The sequence below is a fragment of the Orbicella faveolata genome, unplaced genomic scaffold, assembly GCF_042242905.1.
Source record: "Orbicella faveolata isolate gen_17 unplaced genomic scaffold, um_ofav_v1 contig_35, whole genome shotgun sequence".
Lineage (NCBI taxonomy): Eukaryota > Metazoa > Cnidaria > Anthozoa > Scleractinia > Merulinidae > Orbicella > Orbicella faveolata.
Window position 1 is genome coordinate 3,227,501 of NW_028301564.1, and position 22,330 is coordinate 3,249,830.

Below are 22,330 nucleotides of genomic sequence, written 5' to 3' on the forward strand. Positions count from 1 at the left end.
TTTTAGATAAAGTAAAGTTGTATACGACATCGTTTTACCGTTATTTGTAAATCGATCTTAAAGGGACACAGTCAGCTGGTGCACAAGCGCATTAGATGCCATTTCATAGCTAATTTGCATATCACAGAGACGAGATCCATACTGTTTTTAACCAAATATGATAAAAATAATGTCATAGGATCAGCAAAAGCACACTCAAAAACAGGTTTTTCAGTAAACGATTGAAAATCAAACAAAACACTGCGAAGATTGAAGCAGATTTCTAGATGTACTTTGATTTCAGGTTGAGGTGAACTTTTTTCAAAGCGACAAAACTAGTGTCCAGGTCACGGCGGTCCCGCAGCTGACTGTGTCCCTTTATGTTTTCTCCTCTCACTTTCGTTACTTTCGAAGCATGTGAAATGTATTTATATCCTGTCATTTTCGCAAGCCAATTTGTAGTTTATTTGTATCTTTTATTTTAGTTCTCACGGTGTTCATAGAGTTTTTAAAGAATTTTAATAAAGAGCAGTTTGTGAACCGACGTTTAACCAAATCACTGGAGCAATATGGAGCACCTCATGAAAGATGTTTAACATACTCCTTTAATCAGAGAGAGTTCATGGATTCGAGAAAGAAACTGCATGATAGCATTGTTGTTAAAATTAAGAAGTGTGTTTTGTCATTATAGGGGTAATGGCTTTGTTCCTTTGTCTGTTTTTCTGTTTCGCTATTTTTGTGTTCTGATTGTTCCTGTTCCTGTTAATGGAAAAAGGGTGATTAAGCAATTCACTTGTTGATATTCATGATCGTGTGACGTCTATCAATCAAGACGTGCATGTCTTTTTTCTTTTTTTTTTTTCTTTTTTTTTTTTTCATCTCGTAGTTTGCAACGAGAAAGCAACAAATTTATTTGCGTTCTGCAAACCTAAAACCCTAAAAAAACTGCAGAAGTCAAATAAAGAAATGAAAAAGAATGTTTCCGGCCGGGCTCGAACCGCCGACCTCCCGCGTGTGAGGCGGACGTGATAACCACTACACTACGGAAACGACGATATAACAAAATTGTTCATTGAAGGAAACATTGACACATTACGTTTTATATACTTCGTTAAATTTATCAGTCGACCCCTTCGTAGACCTTAACAGTAAATCCATTGCATAACACAACCAAAAAAATCCCAGTCGTACAACATGTAAAGCTTCGATGAGCAATTTTCAAAAGTAATGAGAAATAAAAAGTGCGGCATCTATAAGGCACCAATGGGATTTGAACCCATGACCTCCTGTTTACAAGACAGGCGCTCTAACCAACTGAGCTACGGCGCCCTACATTGCATAACAACCTGTTCTATTGTTTATTTATCTATTCATTTATTATTTTTCAAAAATAACAAAAGAGTAGTAAAAAATATTGTTAATAGTACTAAGTTAGTCACCTATCCACTTTCACGCTTGATAATTCCAAGGAATGCTAAGATGGCTCAACATGATATGATTATGTAAAGGTTGATTTTCTTTTTTTCCCTGCAAGTAACCGTGAATGATTTTCGAAGACAGTTCCGCTGGAGCACCTCATGAAAGATGTTTAACATACTCCTTTAATCAGAGAGAGTTCATGGATTCGAGAAAGAAACATCGGGTAGCCATCTACATGATGGCATAGTTGTTAAAATTAAGAAGTGTGTTTCTTCATGCATTATAGGGCTAACGGCTTTCTTTCTTTGTCCGTTTTTCTGTTTGGCTATTTTTTTTTTTTTGTTCTGATCAGAGGAGGGACAACACTGTTTTCATTTTTTACAGACATGTGACCAATCGATCCCAACTGTTCCTGTTAATGAAAAAAATGTTGATTAAGCAATTCACTTGTTGATATTCATGATCATGTGACGTCTGTCAATCAAACCGTACATGTTTTTTTTCTCTTTTTTGCATCTTGTAGCTTACACCGAGAAAGCAACAAGCTCATTTGCGCTCTTGGAATATGTAATTTCTGAGGATTGAGGGACGAATTAGTCAGAAATTTTTATTATTCTGATGGCATGACAGAGAGGCTCGTGGGGTGTCTTGGGACTATTTAGGCTTTTGGCGGGAGAGTTAGGCCATTCCAGGTCAGTCAGTCTTTGTGATCGTCCATATTTCTTATTAAGCTTCTGTTTTAACAGCTTGTGTGTATAATTGCAAATGTCCTACGTTATTGATTTTTGTACTCTTTCCTCGGGGTCTCGTAATGCTTCATTAGATGAGGAATACGTTTCCACTTATTTTTGGCCACATCTTAAGGGTGTGTTTTTAATTATTTTTCGTATCTGGCGTAGCACAGGTTCTGATTGTTAGAACCACTAGTTGTAATTTTTCTGATATAGATTATCTTATTATAGACGGAATACATCTACATCAGATGACTGACTGCCGCAACCTCAATAAACTATTCACATTGAATGTCTCGTGTGAGTGCCGAGTCAGAATTGCTTTTCTGAAGTGACGCGGAAAACTCCGTTAATCAACAGTTGGACTGACAACTACAAGCCAACACAGAACAGGTGTTAACGCCAGCTGATTCAAGGGAGTAGCACATTAAAAAAGTTGTCTAAACTTCTTACTACACGTTTGGCCTGTTGGTCTAGTGGCATGATTCTCGCTTTGGGTGCGAGAGGTCCCGGGTTCGACTCCCGGACAGGCCCTCTGTGAGCCATTTTGTCAAAATATTTTACAAGTTGTAACAGCATTGTTTTTTGTGGCTTTTTTGTCACTGGCTTATTGGATGCAGTGAACTGAACAAACAAACGAAACAAGAAAAGCGAAGGAAACTAAAAGAAGTTTATTCTCACGCGAAAGCTTGGGCATGCGTCAAACCTTGAAAATCTACCTTTAATTTGCCTACCATATGCGAGCCTTCTTTGTTATTAAATGAGCTTGAAAACATCTCCCGCCCAAAGATTCAGAGCGGAAAAACGTAATAAGCATGCGCCACGCTCCAAGTTTTAATGCACAAAATAGGGCTAAATGAGGAGAGATTGTTGTGTTGTGTTGCCCCATAGGGACTAAGAGCTAATTATCATTAGAGGATAAAGTATAAACAGTATTCTGCAATAAATTTCTCAAAAGTTGTAACGACTTGTATATGTTGAAAAAAAAAATCTGTTACATAATTCACCTATTTCGACACATATACTGGGCCGTCGGGGCGAATGCAAAGCCCCGACGCGTAAGAGGGCGCGGTGGTCGTGACGCAGCCTTTGGCAGCCTTTTTCTCTTCCCAGTGATTGCCTTCTCACGTGTAGCAATTCAACTCCCAGATACTTCCAACCGAATGGAATAAAACTAGGCATAAGACCAGAATACGCATCGCAGACCTATTTTTGAAAAAGTTATTTGCCATCGTATTCCCATACAAACGCTGTTCTGACCCTTGGCCTATTGGTCAAGATGGTGTCGAAAACCATGATTGGGCCTATTGGACTCCTGTTAAAGTGGGTAATTAAAGCCAATCAGAAAAAGGCGCGGGAAAGGTGCCTTCAACGGTTTGTATGGAGTTTCTGATTGGTTCACTGCACTGCTTGCGTTTGCTGTCGTGCCCGCTTCACGACAAAGTAACAACGAATGAGTTAATAGTTCGTTTATTTATAATGTCGTTGCTTGTAATTCAGTAATAATCGACAAACTGCATAAATATGAGTAAGAATCAAAAAATTAGCTAAGATAAAACCTAGTTCACACCAAAACTAAGCCAAACCTAAGGCAGTGGAACTGCGCAATAATTTTGTTTTTCCAGAAAGGATAAAATCTTTCCTTCTATGTCCGATAAGTTTTACTTTATCATCTCGCTAAAGGGGAGAGGTCACGTTTTGCTAGATCAAAGCCAACTGGCCAGAACAATGGGGTGTATTGAGAACCAAATTCCTCGTTTCTCATTAGTAGGTTAGAGCGAAATCAATTGAGTGTCCAATCCAGTCCTCCACAGGAAACAAAACAGGGCCACTGGTACATTTACCGATAATTCTTAACGCGCGAAAATCTTGACAACGCTGGCGAAAACATACTGGAAATTTCTATGGACCCATTCTACAGTTGAGGAATTAACTGGTGGCCAGTTACTGTTACTTATCCTAGTCTAGCCGAGTTTACAGAGGTGCGGCCAGTCAGAATACTGGGAATAGGTCATTTGCGAGTTCCCTTGTGCCTGTTTCAATTTGAGTTGCATGAAATGAACCTGTGGGCGGAAATCATTTTCATATAAATGGTTTCGCACTCGTCTTGACACAGAGGCAATCTGGAAATGGCCTATTCATAACACGTCAAAAAGCCTTTTCCCTTCCCACTGGTGACCTTGCCCCTTTCACGAACAGAACGTAATTTCTTTCCAAAAAGCTTACACGTTTAAATAAAGCACAACTTAGTTACTAAATCTCTAAAGTATATTTCAGCTCACTGGCCAGCTGAAGCTAATATGAAATACTTGTTAATTCAGACGGGATGCATCCCGTCAAATACTTCAAAGCCCGTGATGTGTTAAATTGTGTACGCCAATACTTAGAAATCTCCTAAAACGAGAGTTTTAATTGGCAGCAGCAACAATGCAAAAATAAAACCTACAAGGATGGACGAGAACGTCAGTTAAGTTCCTCTGCACTTCTCCCCTTCATATCTGCACCCTCCCCCCTTACCCCTGTAACCCTCGTCTCCCACCTCTGTATCCCTGTATCCCTGTATCCCTGTATCCCCTCAAGTTCCTCGCCCCTCTGTTCTCTTTGCCCTCTTCTGCTAGAACTCGGTTTTACTGCATGTTAGTTCGGAGATATTTTGCAGACTCGATTATTTCCTATATGGATGTATTTCCACACGAGAGGTCACATTGTCAAGAGTACTGAAGATTCCCGATTCCAGTGGACCAATGAAAGTTCCGTGCGAATTCGTCTCGAAGACGGCAGCGCGACCTTCGCATCACCTTGATTTAGCGAGAAGTCGTCGTGTCGCGTAGCAACGCCGCTGAGAACGGCAACGGGTTCAGTTGAGTCAGAGAGGACCGTCAAGGAAGTAAAGACGGCCAGAAACCAGTTCCCAGGGTACAACACGTCAGACTTCATTCTGAGCGCTAACTTGAAGTAGTAGCGTTCACAAGAGGCACAGCTATGTACAACAGCAATATTAGTGGCTTGGAGTCTAACGTAAGGATTTGAATTCTTGTTTTCTATGTACAGTGACTCTTTCATTATCATTATCATTCTCCGTTTTATCTTCTCTTGCTGCCCTTCCTTTTCACCTAAATCAGAATCAAGAGCAAAACAATAAAAGAAGATTAGACTAGATTACCAGCCCCTGTTCGGGAAAGGAGCCCACCCGCATATCCCCGAATTTACTTCTCGGGGAGGAAAGCAGACCGGACTCCAGAGAAGAGCCTACACTTAGGCCTCCTGGAAATTTGCTATACAAGTTTTGTTACAATACAGTGGAGTCAGGCGTTCGACCCAATGCCACGGACCCCAGTTTTAGGCACCCAGAAGACAAGAATGAGAACAACAACAAGAAGACGCCAACAGTGATCAAACAACAATAACCGACAAGCAGAGAAGAAACAAAAACAGCAAGGCAACAGCAAGGCAACAGCAAGGAAACGAAAACACTGAAGAACTACAAAATAACATCAAAACAACAAAAACAAAAATAACAGTGGAAAACTGTCATTTTCACATGAACCAAGTGCAATGCCCTCTTGTAAATACCAGCACAAATAAAATCAAATACAATACAATACAATACAATACAATGCAATGCAATGCAATGCAATGCAATACAATTGATGAGATTTCTTGAACTCGTTAATTGTCGTCATATTCAATCAAAATCTTTTAATTAATTGTAATCTACTTGACCAAATCAGTCTTTAACCACGTTAAAGCAGTGTGGTGAAAGGGTTAATACATAAATTCTCCCAAGTGGTACCATAAGAAATAAATGCACACGAGTACAGAGAATATATATGCTGACGTAGTGTCGTCGGAAATACGTACAACCAATGCTGGTTCTTTTCGTTTCGTTGGCGACGCAGCCGACACTTTACTCTTTTTCCCTGGACTAGGTTTTGATTCGGCGGTATCTTTCTGTAAAAACAAAACCACAGACCTTTGTCAACATGAAGGCATTGAGAGCTGCTGCAGAAACAACGAAAAAGCATGATTTGCTACAGGACAATTCTCAGAAAGAGGAAACTAACCTTTCTTTTTAGCTTACTGGGACTTTTGTCCGTCTGGAAACACAAACAAAGCATTAGTGCAAATTAAAACTTAACCATAAATATTCCTGCTCTCAACCAGTCACCATGAAGTAATTTTCTCAGTGAACGATTTGAAAAGACACAAATAAGAACCTTGATTAAGTGCAAGGCTGTGACTAAGTTTTGAGTCGCCTCTAGCTTTGTTCTCCACACCCGTAGCAAACTTGTTTCTTTGTGGATGAATTCTTTCAACAACAGGCAATTTCATCCGTAACATTAAGGGAAAATCAAGCATACTGAGCCGTACCAGGTGTTACGGGTTATGGCCCTTAATGACAGCCCCGATAGTGGTAATTTAGGTCTAGCATTTTCGACAACGAATGTATTGATAAATATTGTATCAGTAAAGAATATTTAACTGTAAGATTAAGGAAAGAGCAACACAGATGAAACAGGTAACGAGGAAGGTTATGTGACTTACTAACAATAAATACTCAGATATCAACTAGCAATACATACTATTCCATTGACTTGGCCTCCTGATTTGGTTTTGGGACTCTGGTTTGAAATTTGTCTGGATATGGGAGAGGAAAGCAAATAGTTATCATATCATTGAGTCAAATAACTGAAGAAATCATGAAAGAAAGTTATTTCTTTGACATTACATCTCAAAATCATTGGCCACTGCATCTTCCATGATCACACACAGGACTTAAAAAGAAGGCGAAATTAAACTTGGAGCGGGAAGTTTTGGCAGAAATGTGATGAAAATACTTGTGATTCTGAGGCCATGCCTAAAAACTAAAATACTTATTTCACTCTTAAAACTGAACGCCTTCTTTCAGTAATGTTGCAAAATTGAACGATGTAAGAAGCAAAGTGTGAACGAACTAATTTGAAAAACAAACTTTGGTTCCCCAAAAAATTCTGAATTGCTTAAAATCCACCAGTCAGAAAGCTGATACCCTAAATGATAATGTTAGGCGCGAAAAGCTTTATCATTGTTATTGTGAATTAGTTACTTATCTTAAATTTAAAATTTAAAAAACTATTCCAAACGGTCACTTCTAAATATGTATGTCGAAATATACGAAAAGTCAAGTTAAACGACACAGTTTTATTTTTGTTTTATTGTCATGCTTATCATCACAGTTTGTGTGTTATTTCTTTTTTATTTATTTCTTTTTTATTTATTTCTTTATTTATTTATTTAATTGCAAAAACACATAATTACTTACATTGTACTTAAGCTACTTACAACAAAACGGCACAATACTTACTCTAATTACAATACAACACAATACAATACAATATTTTTAGTCGACTATTTACACTATTTACCATGCGTTACTTACTTACTTACATGTGTGTTATTTCTTGTTAAGCTATGATGGCGAAAGAAAAAGAGTATTTATGATGACGTCAGGGTAACGTCATGCTGCTCAATAACATCTCTACCAATCAGAGTGTCTGTTTATGATTACCTTGCACTGAGAGGTTTCTTGGGCGACTCCAAACTGGAGGTACCGCTGTCCGGCGTGGGCTCATCTTCTGGCAGATTGTCTAATTCGGAACCCAGTCTTCTTATTGCCCGCGCTTTTCGAGGACTGTTTGTTAGAGAAGAATAAACATGACATATCTGATGGACGTAGTAAAGAAAACGTAAAGCGCGTGGTTCTGTGCTGTGCCTTACCTCGTAAGTCCTTTGATAAGCATTGAGTTTATCGTTGTCTGATGTTTGAGGGGCTTATTTTTAAAGTACGGTTATTTCGAGAAATTTAGCGCTTAAAAACTGGTCGGACTTGTATTTTGAAGTGAGTTTGAATGTGAAACATTTTTTTGGTAAACATTAAAATACTGTATTGAATATTACGAAGTGAACACAAAACAAGTTATAATAATAAAACATCAAAATCTCTGAACACACCCAGAAGGCATGAAATACGAAACACCTTAAGTACGGGCGGTTTCAAAATCGGAAGAAATTGCCTTGTTCTCTAAGAGTTCAAAGCCAAGGTAAGTGACAGTCGCCTAACTATTAAAGCAGAAACACAATGAAGCTGGAATGAGACCCAAAGGGGTTCATATCGCTCGAACTTATCCCAGTTACCCTAGCACAAAACGACTAAGAGTATTCATCCAAAAACACCAAAACCATACAATACTTTTGTTCATCAACCACCCTCCGTCCTGTAAAAAATCGCTAGGTCGACAATGCGGCACCACACTTTCAAAATACACTCACCTTGGCGAGGACTTGGTAACCGAAGACAACTTCTCCGCTGACACAAAGGGTGAGCGCTTCTCAAGACTTTTCGAAGGTGATGGTGCCTTCTTTGCTTGAGGTTCTTTATCTTTACGTTTCTTTGCTGAGTTCAGTTCCTTGCCTGACTTCTTGTCCTCACACTTAGTATCTTTTTCAGGTGATTCATTTCTTGATTTCTTTGAAGCGGATTTTTCAGACGATTTAGGGGGTCTCCCTCTTTTTCTAAAGAAAAGCGGTAAAAGTAACCCTCTGAATGAACTAAGTTAGTAACATTAGTTACGTGTGTGAAACGTTAATGTATACAGTCAAACTACCCCTCAACGACCAACTTGAGGACAGAAGGAGGTGGCCGTTATAGAGACGTGGTCGTTATCACGAGGTAGGGATGTAATATAACACGGTTGTTTTTTCGGGACTGCAACACTATTACCGTTAAAAAATGCTTACCGGGGCATATCAATACGTAACGCAATGAAAATATATCAATAATAAAAAACCAAACGGACACAAAGACCAACGACGCGCGGTATGGATCATGTTTCGTGACCCTTAACAACAAAACATGGGGTTTTGTATACACCACTCGTCAGTCGTTGATTACCTGGCCGCTTTCGAGAGGCTATTTCAGCAGTTGGGACGACTTCTAGTGGCTCTTGCCGTTGTGGAGAGGTGGCCGTGGTAGATTAAAATAAGAGTGAATGTATGGACCGTCCGCCGGGACCAAAAAAGTGGTCGCTGTTAGTGAAGGTTCGACAGTTGTGAACACGCGTATCCACGTTCTCCTGAATTGTAATAGCCTGCCCTCTTTTCTCTTTATTCATGCTAGGCGAGCTGTTGTTTTGAGCTAGTCTGTACAGAGTGACAAAGTTGTCTACTACAGTTGCGGTAACCTAACCTGACTGTACAATAAGTGCATGCTCGTTCTTCTCACCTTGGAGATGGCTGCTCATCAGCCGGACTAGCAAACCCACTTTCTGCAGTCTCGGAGGACGATTCGTCCATTTCTGCTTGGATTTCTTTTACTTTGTCCTTGAAAGCATTCTTAGCAGTTTTTGAGCTTCTAAAAAACAACAACGATAGCAACAAATCTAGTTTTTCTAAGAAACATAGCAAGACCTTGCTACGCACACGTAACTTAAACACAAGCAACTTACATTTCCGTATGTAGACTCGTAGTAGTAACTAAAGATGTTAAAAGCTCTATGGCTTAACAATTAATAGGTTATCGCCCCAGCTTATTTCCAGTTTTTGGAACATAAAACATCAGCAATGTTAATACACCCCTCCCCTTTGCAGGATGGGATGTCAGCCCACTGCATCTTACTCCAAGTATTTTGCCAGGTAACCCCCCTACGTAGCCTCCCAAGCAGATGCTCTTAGGGCTCGTCACGCGTTCCCTCCACACGAAGATTGGGGAGGACGATTACGTGACGATCCCAAACAGCGTCTGCGTACGGTAGGAGGCTATTTGCCAGATTGCTCAAACAATTCAAAAGCAATCATATATAATCCTGGGTAGAGGGGTCATCAAGTGCTCTGAGAGAGTAGCTTGTCTTGCACGTGGGCTAATCAAAAGGCATTTTTGGCTATTTTGGTGTAATGATTAGCCCATATTACAGCAGATATTTAATCTAATCAAAAACAAATATCAGTTTGTACACAAGGAAGAAATCAACTTCCTCTTATACTGTAAGTCTACTCATGGCAAGAGAGATATTTCAACAACATTGTTTACCGGTGTCCTGAAAGAATGAAACAGCTCATAGCAGTTAAACGCCACAATAACACCAGTTTCCTAGTTTCCCTTACTTGCTTTGTGCCTTTCCTTGAGTTTTCTTATCACTCTTTGCAGAAGTTCTTGACGATGTCTTTGAAGGTGTTGACTTCGATTCTGCCGCTCCTCCTTTCCTTGGTCCCTAAAATACAAATCACAATAAAATACAAGGCACAGTAGAGTGGAAACTAAAGAAAAACAACTATAGGGCAGAGGGAAGGGCCAGACAGACTGGCCCTATTAGGTTCAGGTGGGAGGGACTGAAAAGTGGTAAATCGAGCACATTTTCTTGAGTTCTTAGTCTCACAGCGTTCCCACAGAGTTCTACAGCATAGACGCGGCAGGTAAACTTGCCCCACGCTTCCCTTCTCCCAAAAGTTAATTATGAAAAAAAAACAAACAAACAAACAGTTATAAGTTTTGACAGGTCTTACCTTTGAAGAGGTAAATTGAAATCCCTTTGGCAGATAACTCTTGGTGTTAGGACTACCTACCTAGAAATTACAATTAGACGATACTTTAACACTTGAAGGACATAAGAAGAACTTCTCAGAGTCTGTGCACTCTTAGAGGTGAGAAAAAGCATCAAAGCAATTTCATGAAAGTAAAAAAAATTAATAAGTGAAATGAAAGCGATTTTCAATGATGTACAACGCAACTGTTTTTGTCTAAGTTCGATTAATGTTCTTTTTTTTTTTTTTTTGCTGGCAATTGCTTCGTCCTTCGAAACAATATCTCCAGGCCAGTTGATGATCAGTTTCGTTATTCTCCTCACCTGTCCGCTTGATATGGTTTGGATGCTGTGAGGAGAAATGGAATGTTGATCGTTTGAAGTGGATTGGTTACAGTGCTACTCACCGTACAGTTGATACATGAGATAGTTTTTGATTCAATTTTGACATCTTTTTACAACTTTCTGAAAACTTTTTGCTGGCTTCTGTTTGAACCCGCCAATCAAAACATGGGAACTGTCGAGGGCGGAGATGTTAAAGTGTTTAATTCATCTTCACACTCGTGAGAATTTCAGAAGTCACAACCTGCGAACGTTTGAAACTAGCAGAGAGTTGTCGCAGTTTGATTGGCCATTTGAAATGGAAGCCATCAGAAGTTGTCGAAAAGATGTCAAAGAGTTGTCAAAAATGAATAAAAAACTTTCATAGGTGGCAACGTTAAGGCGCGTAGCACTGTAAGCACTAACATTCCACTCAAAGAGTTTGTTCCTTTTCGTCAAATAAATATCACTGCAAAGGACTTCTCATGCACGCATATCTTACTAGATGATCTTTTGGCGACAACAAATGTTAAAAAATCGCAATATCAAGTGTCGTGAAATGATGCCCTTCTAAAATGTTCAATTATGTTGCTGCAAAAAATTGGATGTTATAACAAAGTTGTTACAGCAACAGAAAAGAACACCAAAGTTCCAAAAATTCTCACCTCTGAAGGAACAAAGAACCTTTTAGGTAAAACAGGGTTGCCTGGAAATTCTTTTAAAACAAAGTTATGGACCTACAGGAGTAGAGATGTCAAGATCAGTGAAAATGTCACAATATATTACCACAGCAACAGGCATGGAACAAATTTTTGACATAGCTTCTCACGCAAAGGACCACAACATTGAACAGAGTACTGCGTGACGGTCAATTAAATGGTATAAGGACACTGACTTGCCAGTACAAAGTGTAATAATCAGTACCTTGTTTGTGAGGAGTCCCAGAGCCAGATCACAAACGGTGTAAAGATTCTATTTGAAAATACAACGACAGTAACAGAGATTAAACAGATCAATAATAACAACAACAACAAAACTACCAATATAACTTCATAAAAGCAACACCATCCTTGTGCCTCTGAAGGTATTTCCTCGTACCTCGAGTCCTTGCTACTTAAACTGCGCAGCTTGACGGAGCAAGCGACTCTCGAGAGTTCCGTCACAGGATCATCGACTTTGATCAGTATTTAAAACAATAAAAGTGGTCGGAAGTAAAACATCAGGGACTTGATTGAGCCCCGTTTTGTCAGCCTGGCATGCGCAATTCAGCCGAGAAGATCGATATTTTCAGAACTCTAATTGAATCTTTACACCCGCTTCCCGACTGCTAGTCAAGAGGAACGAAAACTCTGGGAACGATAATGCTTGTGTCATGATACATAAGTTATTTTTACGATGTCATGGCTCTTTAACGGAGCAAAATCTTAGGCCCTGTCCACACTACGCCGTTTTCGCTCTGAAAACGCATCAAGAAGAAATCTGAAAACGCAACAATCACCGGTCATTTTGGATTTATGTTTGAGGAAAACTCGGGCAGGGAAATCACGTGATTATCGTGACGTCATCATGTTCGAAAAGTTCCATTTTCAAAATGTTTTCCGTGCATACTAAAGCGCAAAGCCGGCGTTTCAAATTCCAACGGTTTGAAGAGCGTTTTCCAAAAGCTCCGTTTTCGTGACGGATTAGTGTGGACGGGCCTTACATTAGTTAACATCTACTAGCGAAGCTGTAGACAACTTTCTGTAAATCAGAACTGATAACTCTGACTAATCGTATCTTTGCACTTTACCTTGTTCACTTCTTCGTCATCTGGTGCCTGGACATCTTTAGTTTCTTTAACGTTTTCTACCAGTTTTTTGAGGAAGCTGTAATTATCTGCTTTTGCTAAAATCGGCTCCATGAAGAACCAAAGGTAACTAAAGCATGGGAGGATAACAGATAATTGATTCAACTGAAACAACTGAAACAAGCTAGAAAACACTGATTGAGATGATCTAACTAAACCCAGGGGTTTCAGCAGGAGGGTGGCAGGTTTTGACAGGTGAGCGAAACTGTTTGAACTGAACTTCTTTATAAGAAAAACTTTCCTCTAGCTGGTCAAACCAGGTGGGGAAAATCGCTCTCACAGCCGGTTAATTTGTCCCATGCCCAGCCCTTAATGAAACCCCTGTAAACCAACATTCACACAACTTTTTTACACTATAAAGAGTTTACACAGCATTTGGTTTTAATTTTGTTTGAGTGTGTTGGAGGAGGGTTGCCTTTATCCGGGACGGGGGGTGGGGAGAGCTTTAGTTCAGACCTGGCTTAAATCATGGGGGGACTAGGGGCTTATGACTGGGGGAGATACAAGACCCCTGGTTCTATTTCACTTGTGCTTGCGTTCAAGCATTACAAAGTGTATAAACATCACATGAATGAACGCAACAATGAGGGGAAATATTTCTCACTCTCTGAACTGTACTAGAGTCTCATGATCATCTTGTTTGAAGTCTGGATGATGAGCCAGCATGTGGATAACACAGGGCAGAGCGTACTCTGGTAAAATAGAGTGTGAACAAGCTGAAAGAAAACAAAGAAAGAACATAACTAACTTGTAAAGCCTTGAGCAGGAGAAAGATGTGTTTTAGTAGTTGTACTTCACTATATTCCAGAACAAGTTCCATATTTTTTTTACGGCAAGATAACTGAAGCCATTTTTTTCTCCTGTGAGGGCTACCTAGTTCACGTGGGATATTTTGATGTGTCCCGCAAGGATATGGTGCTCTTTACGCCATGGAATAAATCCTTTATTGACCATGCCGTTTCTCCTGTTCCGTCTTTAGGTATGAACGTCACCATTTTCGCATTCCGTAAATGCGCAGAAAATCAATACAATTTTGGCAACATCCCGCCATCTTGACCTTATTCTTGGTTAGTAACCCATGCATTAAACTTGAATTTAGCTGCTCAGAGCTAAGTCAGTGGAAAGTGGCATCAGAAGTAGGCTGTTTGGTGTTCGTCTAGCAGCAAACATGGAACTTAGTCATGTTGACTCAGTTGTCAGTTTAGATTTATAACATTGGGCTTTGAGCGTAAACTCTTTCTTCGTAAATTAGGCAACCTCAGCCTGCCTACGTCTGTTTAACTCACCTTGAGCTGCTGAGTGTTGCTTTAAGTAATCTCGCCTTGTCTTGACATTCTTTGTAATCATTTGCCTAACCTGCAGAGCACGTTGTTTGCAACAAAGTCGAGTTCAGTCCAAACACCACAGCATAGTAATGACCCTACGGTATTTTGAAGATAGTTCTATATTCCTATCACCTGTCGGCTATCAAAATGCTTTACTCCATTATGAGATATTTGTTTTGGATCATTCTTCAGTATTAAAGGCATACACAGTGTCACTTGCAGCAAATTCTCAATTTCCAGTAGCAGCTAATTGCTAACTTCTCTCCACTTTGTAAAACAATTTTCAACAAAAAATAAGTGTTTGATCCTCTGAAAAACTCAAGTCTTGATGAAAACCCAGATTTTCCCAAGATTCATTACAGAACATGTATGAAAATCTGTAATGAGAATTTGGATGTGAAGCTTGTGCTTTACCTGGTTCTTTCTTTCCTTGACAGGTTCTGGTGCTGCCAGTGCAAATATCCCCAGATATTCCAAGGGAAGTTTCAGTAAATCTTCAGCTTTGTGAAGCTTTTTTGTAAACTTGTCCCGAACTTCGTAACAAGAGTCCTAAAAATACAACAACATGAAAACTATCTGAAAAAAAGCCCTCTCAGTTTATCCACAACCATTGCATGTCCTCTTTCTCTTTTGATCACCAGAATAATCAAGGTCAAGGTAAGTTTAGCCTGCGTTGCAACCGGACGTGTCACAAAATCCCCGGTTTAGACTGTCTGCAGGCCAAAGCCAAAGGGTAACGCTGATAGCATTTACCATACTATACGCAGCAAGTGTCCTCACAGGAGTTGAGAGTTTTCCGCATTCTGGCTGTGGGAAAATTACGGCGAGAGAGCATGGTGGGGATGGGAAGAACAGCAACCTTGGTTATTCCAGATATCCTTAAACTCATATCGAAGAATAATAGTGTTCTATTGACATTCCGTTGTTTTGAAGAGGAGCTATTTTAGTGTGAGTCAATGACTAATGTAACGTTTTGCAGAAAACCATCAAAGATGTTAGCAAGATGTCTGTTGTGCATCAACTTGACAAATTACTCTCCATTCTCAGGAGTACTCGTCGGATCCGCTCCGCAAAATATCCGCTCTGTAGACTAAAGTTGAGCTGGCTGGGAATTTTAGCATGAAACAGAATCTTGCTGAGAATTTAGCTTATCGAGAGCTAGCTAGCTGGAAAACTTTTTTTGGTGTTGAAATAACTTACATTGTGGTTTTACTAATCAGTTCTGGCTGGAAATTACATTCCGGATGCGATCACTGACTGAAGTGTGTCACTTGACACTCTCTGACTGCTTGACCTTTTGTTTGAAAACATGCTTACAATATAATGTTAGTTGTTTATTAAAGTTTTATTTACCAGCAAACAATAGAAGTCTGTTCTGCTGTCATTTATAGCGTGAAATTAGATCGGTTTCTTTTCCCTTGACGCTCCTTTTTCCCACGTTCAGTTGCATGTTTCACCACCGTTGATCCGGTCGCGGAAAATCATCGTCTGTTCTGCTTTCATGTTCTACCTTGAGACAACTGGTATCTGGTGATGACGTTTGTTGGTTCGTGCAGTCTTTTCACATTTTTGCCTGAGGCCCGGTGAGACTCGGGTAACCTCGTAATATTTTGTAACTAAAACATTGTTCCCGTATAATTTTGTGTCCAACGGTCGGTTTCAAGCGCGATCAGATTTTGCCGACTAGTTGTTTGAGGGTTTGGCAGCCAGAGAACTCTGAGGACTCCACTGATAAATTCAAAGGTTCAGCTAAGAACTACTTTGGAGTTGAACTAGCTGAATCAGGCTATATATTTAATATTCAGTGATAATGTTTAAGCAATGTGTGCGGGAAAAGCCGGCGCAGGTTTTCAAACTGTATTCGCCACTGTATTGTATTTCAAACCCAACGGAAAGTGCCGCTTCAATGAAGACAGTGAAAGCAAGAAAAGGCCTAATATGTCTCAGAACTTGGAAGGGTTTTCGAAACTGTCAGTGCATTCATCCACAGTGATCCTACTTCCAAGTGTAATTTCAATTCTGTAATTTTAATGACCAGTAACATCCGATCCCGGTGCTGCAGTCGATCATGACCGCTTTTTAACTCGTCGAACGTTAAAACATGAGCTATTGAAACACATTTGCCGCGTCTTGGACAAACTGACGAGATATTGAAATGATTATTTTTTTCCCGGTGTAAGAAAGTATTGTTTCCATCGGTTTCTTTACTGAAGTCCGATCGTGTTCTTTATATAACTGAAGGTTGATTACCTATTGCTGCCTTTTAGTATCGCCGAATATTTGCCCTGAAAGAGCTGTTGACCAACACACCTGATTGATCTATTTCAATGCTAATTGTACTGTACTTTGGGATTTAAAAGGGAATACAAAGGCTTGCCATGTCAAAGGTCAGAAAAGACCAGAAGGCAATCATGTCATTCCAGATTTCGTTCTTTCGGTGTCGATAGCGCCAGGACAATAATGTGTAATTTAATTTCTTATGCGTTCCCATTTGTTAACGCGCGTGTTTTTCGCACATTCAGTTTCTGTTAGAGAACAAGTTATTTTGTATGCCTGCGTTGTTACCGGAAATAGAGACATTTCGCCTTATTGTCCTTCTTTTTATGATGGCACAGACAGTGATTTTGTGGTGGAACAATTATCGCGCGGTTCAGTTCATGTAGCTAATGCAAAGCGCGAAACATAGCACACGAAAAAATAGGGGAGAGGCGTGGCACCAGTTCACACCATTCACTGAATTCACGCTTCTGGGTTATAGTTCGATGACGAAATGAGCGGTAAAAAATTATTCCACAATTATTTTTCTTAAACAGTTAAATCCTTGCTTCTTTGACTTGCCCCAGGGAATGTAATTTTCAACAATGTAACATCAGTTAAAATCAAAGACATTTCATTGAATTCTCTCATGAATGAGCTATTTTTGTGAACATAGTTCTTGATCTAGATCTTACATTGAGGGGCCCGATAGTATCACCAGTTTTGTATATTATTATGTGTCCGTGGCTGTGTGGGTATTTGGATGCATGTGTGTGTGTGTGTGGACGGGGGGAGGACGCCGGTATAAGAGGGATTGTGCAGTATGTTACATTTTCTAAAACATATCATTTTTCAGGTGTAAAATTAACTACGTGAACTATAAGAAGCACAGCTAAAGATGCTGCAAACGTTACCCGATGTCATGGACTTGTACACAAGAAAAGATGAGCAAATTTGTTGATGAAATCACGAGATTAAGTTTGTGAATCTTTTATGCTGATCGTCCAGTGTATATTTATGACATTACACTGATCTGATTGATACATTTTGTTAACGAGTTAACGAGTAATGATGCTGTTAATAGCAATACTTTTACTGTGAACGGCCTTTAACATTCCAACAATGCCGGGGTCTTTGCTGCGAAACTTTGCACTTAACTGTGTGAAACTTTTACGGTGAACGGCCTATAACATCCCAACAATGCCGGGGTCTTTGCTGCGAAACTTTGCACTTACCTGTGTGAAACTTTTACGGTGAACGACCTATAACATCCCAACAATGCCGGGGTCTTTGCTGCGAATGTTTGCACTTAACTGTGTGAAACTTTTACGGTGAACGGCCTATAACATCCCAACAATGCCGGGGTCTTTGCTGCGAAACTTTGCACTTAACTGTGTGAAACTTTTACGGTGAACGGCCCGTAACATCCCAACAATGCCGGGGTCTTTGCTGCGAAACTTTGCACTTAACTGTGTGAAACTTTTACGGTGAACGGCCTGTAACATCCCAACAATGCCGGGGTCTTTGCTGCGAAACTTTGCACTTAACTGTGTGAAACTTTTACGGTGAACGGCCTGTAACATCCCAACAATGCCGGGGTCTTTGCTGCGAATGTTTGCACTTAACTGTGTGAAACTTTTACGGTGAACGGCCTGTAACATCCCAACAATGCCGGGGTCTTTGCTGCGAATGTTTGCACTTAACTGTGTGAAACTTTTACGGTGAACGGCCTGTAACATCCCAACAATGCCGGGGTCTTTGCTGCGAAACTTTGCACTTAACTGTGTGAAACTTTTACGGTGAACGGCCTGTAACATCCCAACAATGCCGGGGTCTTTGCTGCGAATGTTTGCACTTAACTGTGTGAAACTTTTACGGTGAACGGCCTGTAACATCCCAACAATGCCGGGGTCTTTGCTGCGAATGTTTGCACTTACCTGTGTGAAACTTTTACGGTGAACGGCCTGTAACATCCCAACAATGCCGGGGTCTTTGCTGCGAATGTTTGCACTTAACTGTGTGAAACTTTTACGGTGAACGGCCTGTAACATCCCAACAATGCCGGGGTCTTTGCTGCGAAACTTTGCACTTAACTGTGTGAAACTTTTACGGTGAACGGCCTGTAACATCCTAACAATGCCGGGGTCTTTGCTGCGAATGTTTGCACTTAACTGTGTGAAACTTTTACGGTGAACGGCCTGTAACATCCCAACAATGCCGGGGTCTTTGCTGCGAATGTTTGCACTTAACTGTGTGAAACTTTTACGGTGAACGGCCCGTAACATCCCAACAATGCCGGGGTCTTTGCTGCGAAACTTTGCACTTACCTGTGTGAAACTTTTACGGTGAACGGCCTATAACATCCTAACAATGCTGGGGTCTTTGCTGTGAAACTTTGCCCTTAACTGTGTGAAACTTTTACGGTGAACGGCTTTAAACATCCTGTCAATGGGTATTTATGAAATTTTTACGGTAAACTACCTCTAAGAATGTGTGTCTTTGGTTGTTTAGCTTTCAAGTTAAATTAATTTTGTGAAAGTTGTTTTGACAGTGCTTTGCAGTCTTGGGTAAGGCATGGATCAGTGACATGGACTGAGATGGATCACCAACATTCAAGGTATGAATTATCAAGATTTTTTTTACTCATTTTATGATAAAGATTCTAATGTGGTTTATACACTTTTATCTCGCAATTCCAGAGTGGGAAGCTCAGAGAAGACAGTTGTCCAAAGAAAATGAAAAACACGTTTTTCAATACTTTTGAGGTAAACATGGTGTTACTAATCAGCACTAAACCAGCTCCCTTTGGTTGTTTTAAGGAGCTGGCATAACCCTTTATTTTTCAAAAAAATCATTAGAAATAATTGTAAACTACTAAATCGGGGTAAACATATAAAGTGTGTTGCTGTTGTTGAAATTACAATCATTATTGGGGTAGCAATGTAGAAGTAAACCGATATGTAGTAGTAAAGGACTTCAATATTATTTTTTGTTCATTTCACTTACAGCGTTATATAAAAGTAATTTTGCAACAGGTATTTCTTTGGTGAAAGCAAGTTTGATCTGAATGTCTAAAAGGATTAGAGGGATCTTATTTTAAACATAAGTGTGAATCGTTTTAGATGTCAGAACGCAAAGTGCCAAACTGTCACACGTATGCTGAACCTGGAAGACATCTGAAGTATCGGAAAACAACGTGCTGGGAGACACCTTGTCCGATCCGCTTAAGACATAAATGGTAAGTTGTATTGTTTTTAAGTGATAACATATCAAAGTGTAGATTTTGCTTATAGCGGCAAAAATAACCACATATTGCTAATTTATCTCTAATAATAGTCAACAGACAATAGGCTGTTGAATAAAGGTCCTAAACAATGCGTTTGTTTTTAATCTAAGTCAAAACGCTGGCCAGAACATTTTTTCGCCAATAATTGCCTTGCTGGCATTTGCAATGTTACCCTTTACTGCTGGCTGGCTACTTGGCTAATTGCCATTTTTCTAGCTCGGTATTCAAAATTTTCATTATGTCTGGCTGGGAGTTTTATGAAATAAAGTCGATCTTGCTAGCAGTGAAGAGCGGATATTTTTTTCCCAGGAAAGTTGCTTATTAATGGTAATTGACGTGGGAGCACAGAATCAGTGCTTGAGAAGTCACATATTAAATTTCCAGTTAAAGTGTCGTTGGGTACTCCTGCATTCTGCTAGTAGACTAGTCAATAGTCTGCTGGAAGATTAGAGAATAACCTGGTAGTAGATTAGTTTTTTCCTGTGGTATACAATATAACAGTATGAGTAGACTGTTGGCTAGACTCACTAATGGTTATGGGACAAACAGGGAGTCGCCAAGCAGAGTGAAGCAAGGCCGCACAGCACAAGTATCTCTCCGCTCGTCAGAGCTTTCCCAGAACTAAGGAGTTTGTTCAGCTACATCCTGAGGGTCTAATGACAGACTACTTGCAAAATTTTCTGTACACACATTGGCGCCTTACTTATGCCTTGCTCAGGAGTATACACAGCACACAGAAATGTACCCCAAAGAAACTGAAGTTATTCCTTTGTCTAATCCACCTTTACAAAATTACCAACTTAGAACCAAAAGCTCACAATGTGCACCAGAGAACAGAAATAACAATTTGGAGGTCACAAGTCTCAGCCAGGTCGGGCAATTCTGACCACTGATTGATGCTTTTTGATGGTGGACAAACCTGTAAGTTCAACTCCTCAGTTTGTTTTTGTACATAGTCAAGTGTTCTACCTCCTGTCAGTTGGGATTTTGAACCTTGTAATGTTAAATTTGAAATATTTGTTTATTTTTGACTGTTTGGCTCCGTAAGCACTTGTGCTAAATCAGTTATAGAGGTTAAAAGTGACTAAGACACTAGGTAATTGCATGAATCTGTTCTCTTTAGGATTCTTCTCAGTCAGACCAGCTGTCTTCAACTTAACCACTCGATAGACCAATTTTGATATATTAAAATTCAGCCTAACATAGACCTGAGCACGAGGCTCTGGGGAATAAACCCCACAAACTCTGTAGTTCTTCCCCAGAGCCTCGTACTGAGGTCTATTATTTTTACAAACTGAATTTCAAAATATCAAAATTGGTCAATTCAAGGGAGAGACTTCAGTGTACATGTCACTGTTCATTATCATAAGTCAGCACTTGGTTGACTGCAATCTTTTCAAAACACCGTTTGCTTTCTAAGACACATCAAATGCATTCAATTGAACATTCAAGTCTTATTTCAAAGATGCATCAGATAACATCACGCGTCACAAACAAACCAAACTACAGGTCGATAACTTCGCATCTGGTACAGCTGCTCGCACAAGCATGCCTTGAATGGGATAAAAAATTCTTCAGCTCTTTCTCTAAAGCAAAACAGCATTTACCTTATCTTGTCACAATTACGTGAGATAACACTAAGGGTCTTCTTATACACAGTTCAAAATATCATACTCTTGCATCACCTTACCTGCATAACCAGCGAGAGTTGCTGAAAGTTCTCCAGCTTTATACACTCAATATAATGAGGTTCTTGAGCAATCTTGATGATTCCACAAGCTGCAGCTAGACGAAGTCTTGAACAATCAGCCGAACTTGAATGGGAAGAAAATTGAGTTACTACAATTAGTCCTCTTCACTTCGTTACACTGTAATAGCAAGGGTATGACTTAGAATAAGACAAAGATTGCTTGACTTTGTTTCAAGGCCATAAGCAATCCAAAAACTGTACATTTTCTCCTGTCATTTTTCACACATTCCATGACAACTAGCGCAAATTACAAGCAAGCATCTACCTTACACATCCCTGTTGTTGCAGATCCCCTTTATGAGCAAGCACACTGTCTAACAATCTGAGCACTGGCTGAGCTGAAGGCTTGTGGTTGACTTCCTGGCCCCTCAACCACTTCACTAGTAGATGTATACCTTTGATCTAATAAATAGTGTGAAAGGAAACAGCATTATAAGAGTAAAGTAGCTTTGGCATTACAAAGTCTTACATTTTTAACTATGAGAAGTGGTCTCCTTAGTCTTAAAACTACCATAGCTATGTCATATGGAGTACCCAGGGCTGTCATTAAGGGCCATAACCGGTAACACCTTGATGTTACAGGTGAACTTGCCAGTTGTTGATACAATTCGAGAACGTACAGAATAACAAGTTTGTTATGGGTGTGAAGACCAAGGCAATGGGTGACTCAAAACTTAATGATAGCCCTAGAATAATATCTTCCATGCTCACCTTTGCCTGTGTTTCTTGGGTAACATCTCTGTCTTCACACCACGCACTTTCACTTTCAGCAGAATTGACTGCGTCTCCCTATCCCAGACAAAAACAGGTCGACAAAAGGTTACCTAGCTTCTCATTTCAGTATTACTCTATTGTCAAGCAG

The 22,330-nt window shown here is 39.9% G+C and overlaps 1 protein-coding gene, 1 long non-coding RNA gene and 3 other non-coding genes across 5 annotated transcripts in view; 2 read left to right on the forward strand and 3 right to left on the reverse strand.

Moving 5' to 3' along the window:
* Positions 1-233: 233 nt before the first annotated feature.
* On the forward strand, positions 234-3,093 carry LOC149102666 (uncharacterized). The gene is made up of 2 exons (XR_016201809.1): positions 234-2,090; positions 2,361-3,093. It is a non-coding gene; the product is annotated as an uncharacterized LOC149102666 (long non-coding RNA).
* Trnav-cac (transfer RNA valine (anticodon CAC)) lies at positions 957-1,029 on the reverse strand. Its single transcript has one exon. It is a non-coding gene; the product is annotated as a tRNA-Val (tRNA).
* On the reverse strand, positions 1,235-1,308 carry Trnat-ugu (transfer RNA threonine (anticodon UGU)). Its single transcript has one exon. It is a non-coding gene; the product is annotated as a tRNA-Thr (tRNA).
* Trnap-ugg (transfer RNA proline (anticodon UGG)) lies at positions 2,592-2,663 on the forward strand. Its single transcript has one exon. It is a non-coding gene; the product is annotated as a tRNA-Pro (tRNA).
* A 490-nt stretch (positions 3,094-3,583) lies between the features above and the next one.
* Positions 3,584-22,330, reverse strand: part of LOC110048699 (sister chromatid cohesion protein PDS5 homolog A-B-like) — a 33,413-nt gene continuing 14,666 nt past the window's right edge. The window contains exons 24-41 of the mRNA XM_089272788.1: positions 22,180-22,257; positions 21,734-21,870; positions 21,409-21,532; positions 14,591-14,725; positions 14,138-14,207; positions 13,456-13,567; positions 12,795-12,921; positions 11,930-11,977; positions 11,671-11,742; positions 10,668-10,727; positions 10,269-10,375; positions 9,391-9,519; positions 8,439-8,681; positions 7,678-7,800; positions 6,713-6,767; positions 6,194-6,226; positions 5,991-6,080; positions 3,584-5,242 (exon numbers count right to left, since the gene is read on the reverse strand). Of these exons, the coding sequence (XP_089128914.1) occupies positions 5,213-5,242; positions 5,991-6,080; positions 6,194-6,226; positions 6,713-6,767; positions 7,678-7,800; positions 8,439-8,681; positions 9,391-9,519; positions 10,269-10,375; positions 10,668-10,727; positions 11,671-11,742; positions 11,930-11,977; positions 12,795-12,921; positions 13,456-13,567; positions 14,138-14,207; positions 14,591-14,725; positions 21,409-21,532; positions 21,734-21,870; positions 22,180-22,257 (1,773 nt within the window). The 3' untranslated portion in view covers positions 3,584-5,212. The remainder of the gene's footprint in view (positions 5,243-5,990; positions 6,081-6,193; positions 6,227-6,712; positions 6,768-7,677; positions 7,801-8,438; positions 8,682-9,390; positions 9,520-10,268; positions 10,376-10,667; positions 10,728-11,670; positions 11,743-11,929; positions 11,978-12,794; positions 12,922-13,455; positions 13,568-14,137; positions 14,208-14,590; positions 14,726-21,408; positions 21,533-21,733; positions 21,871-22,179; positions 22,258-22,330) is intronic.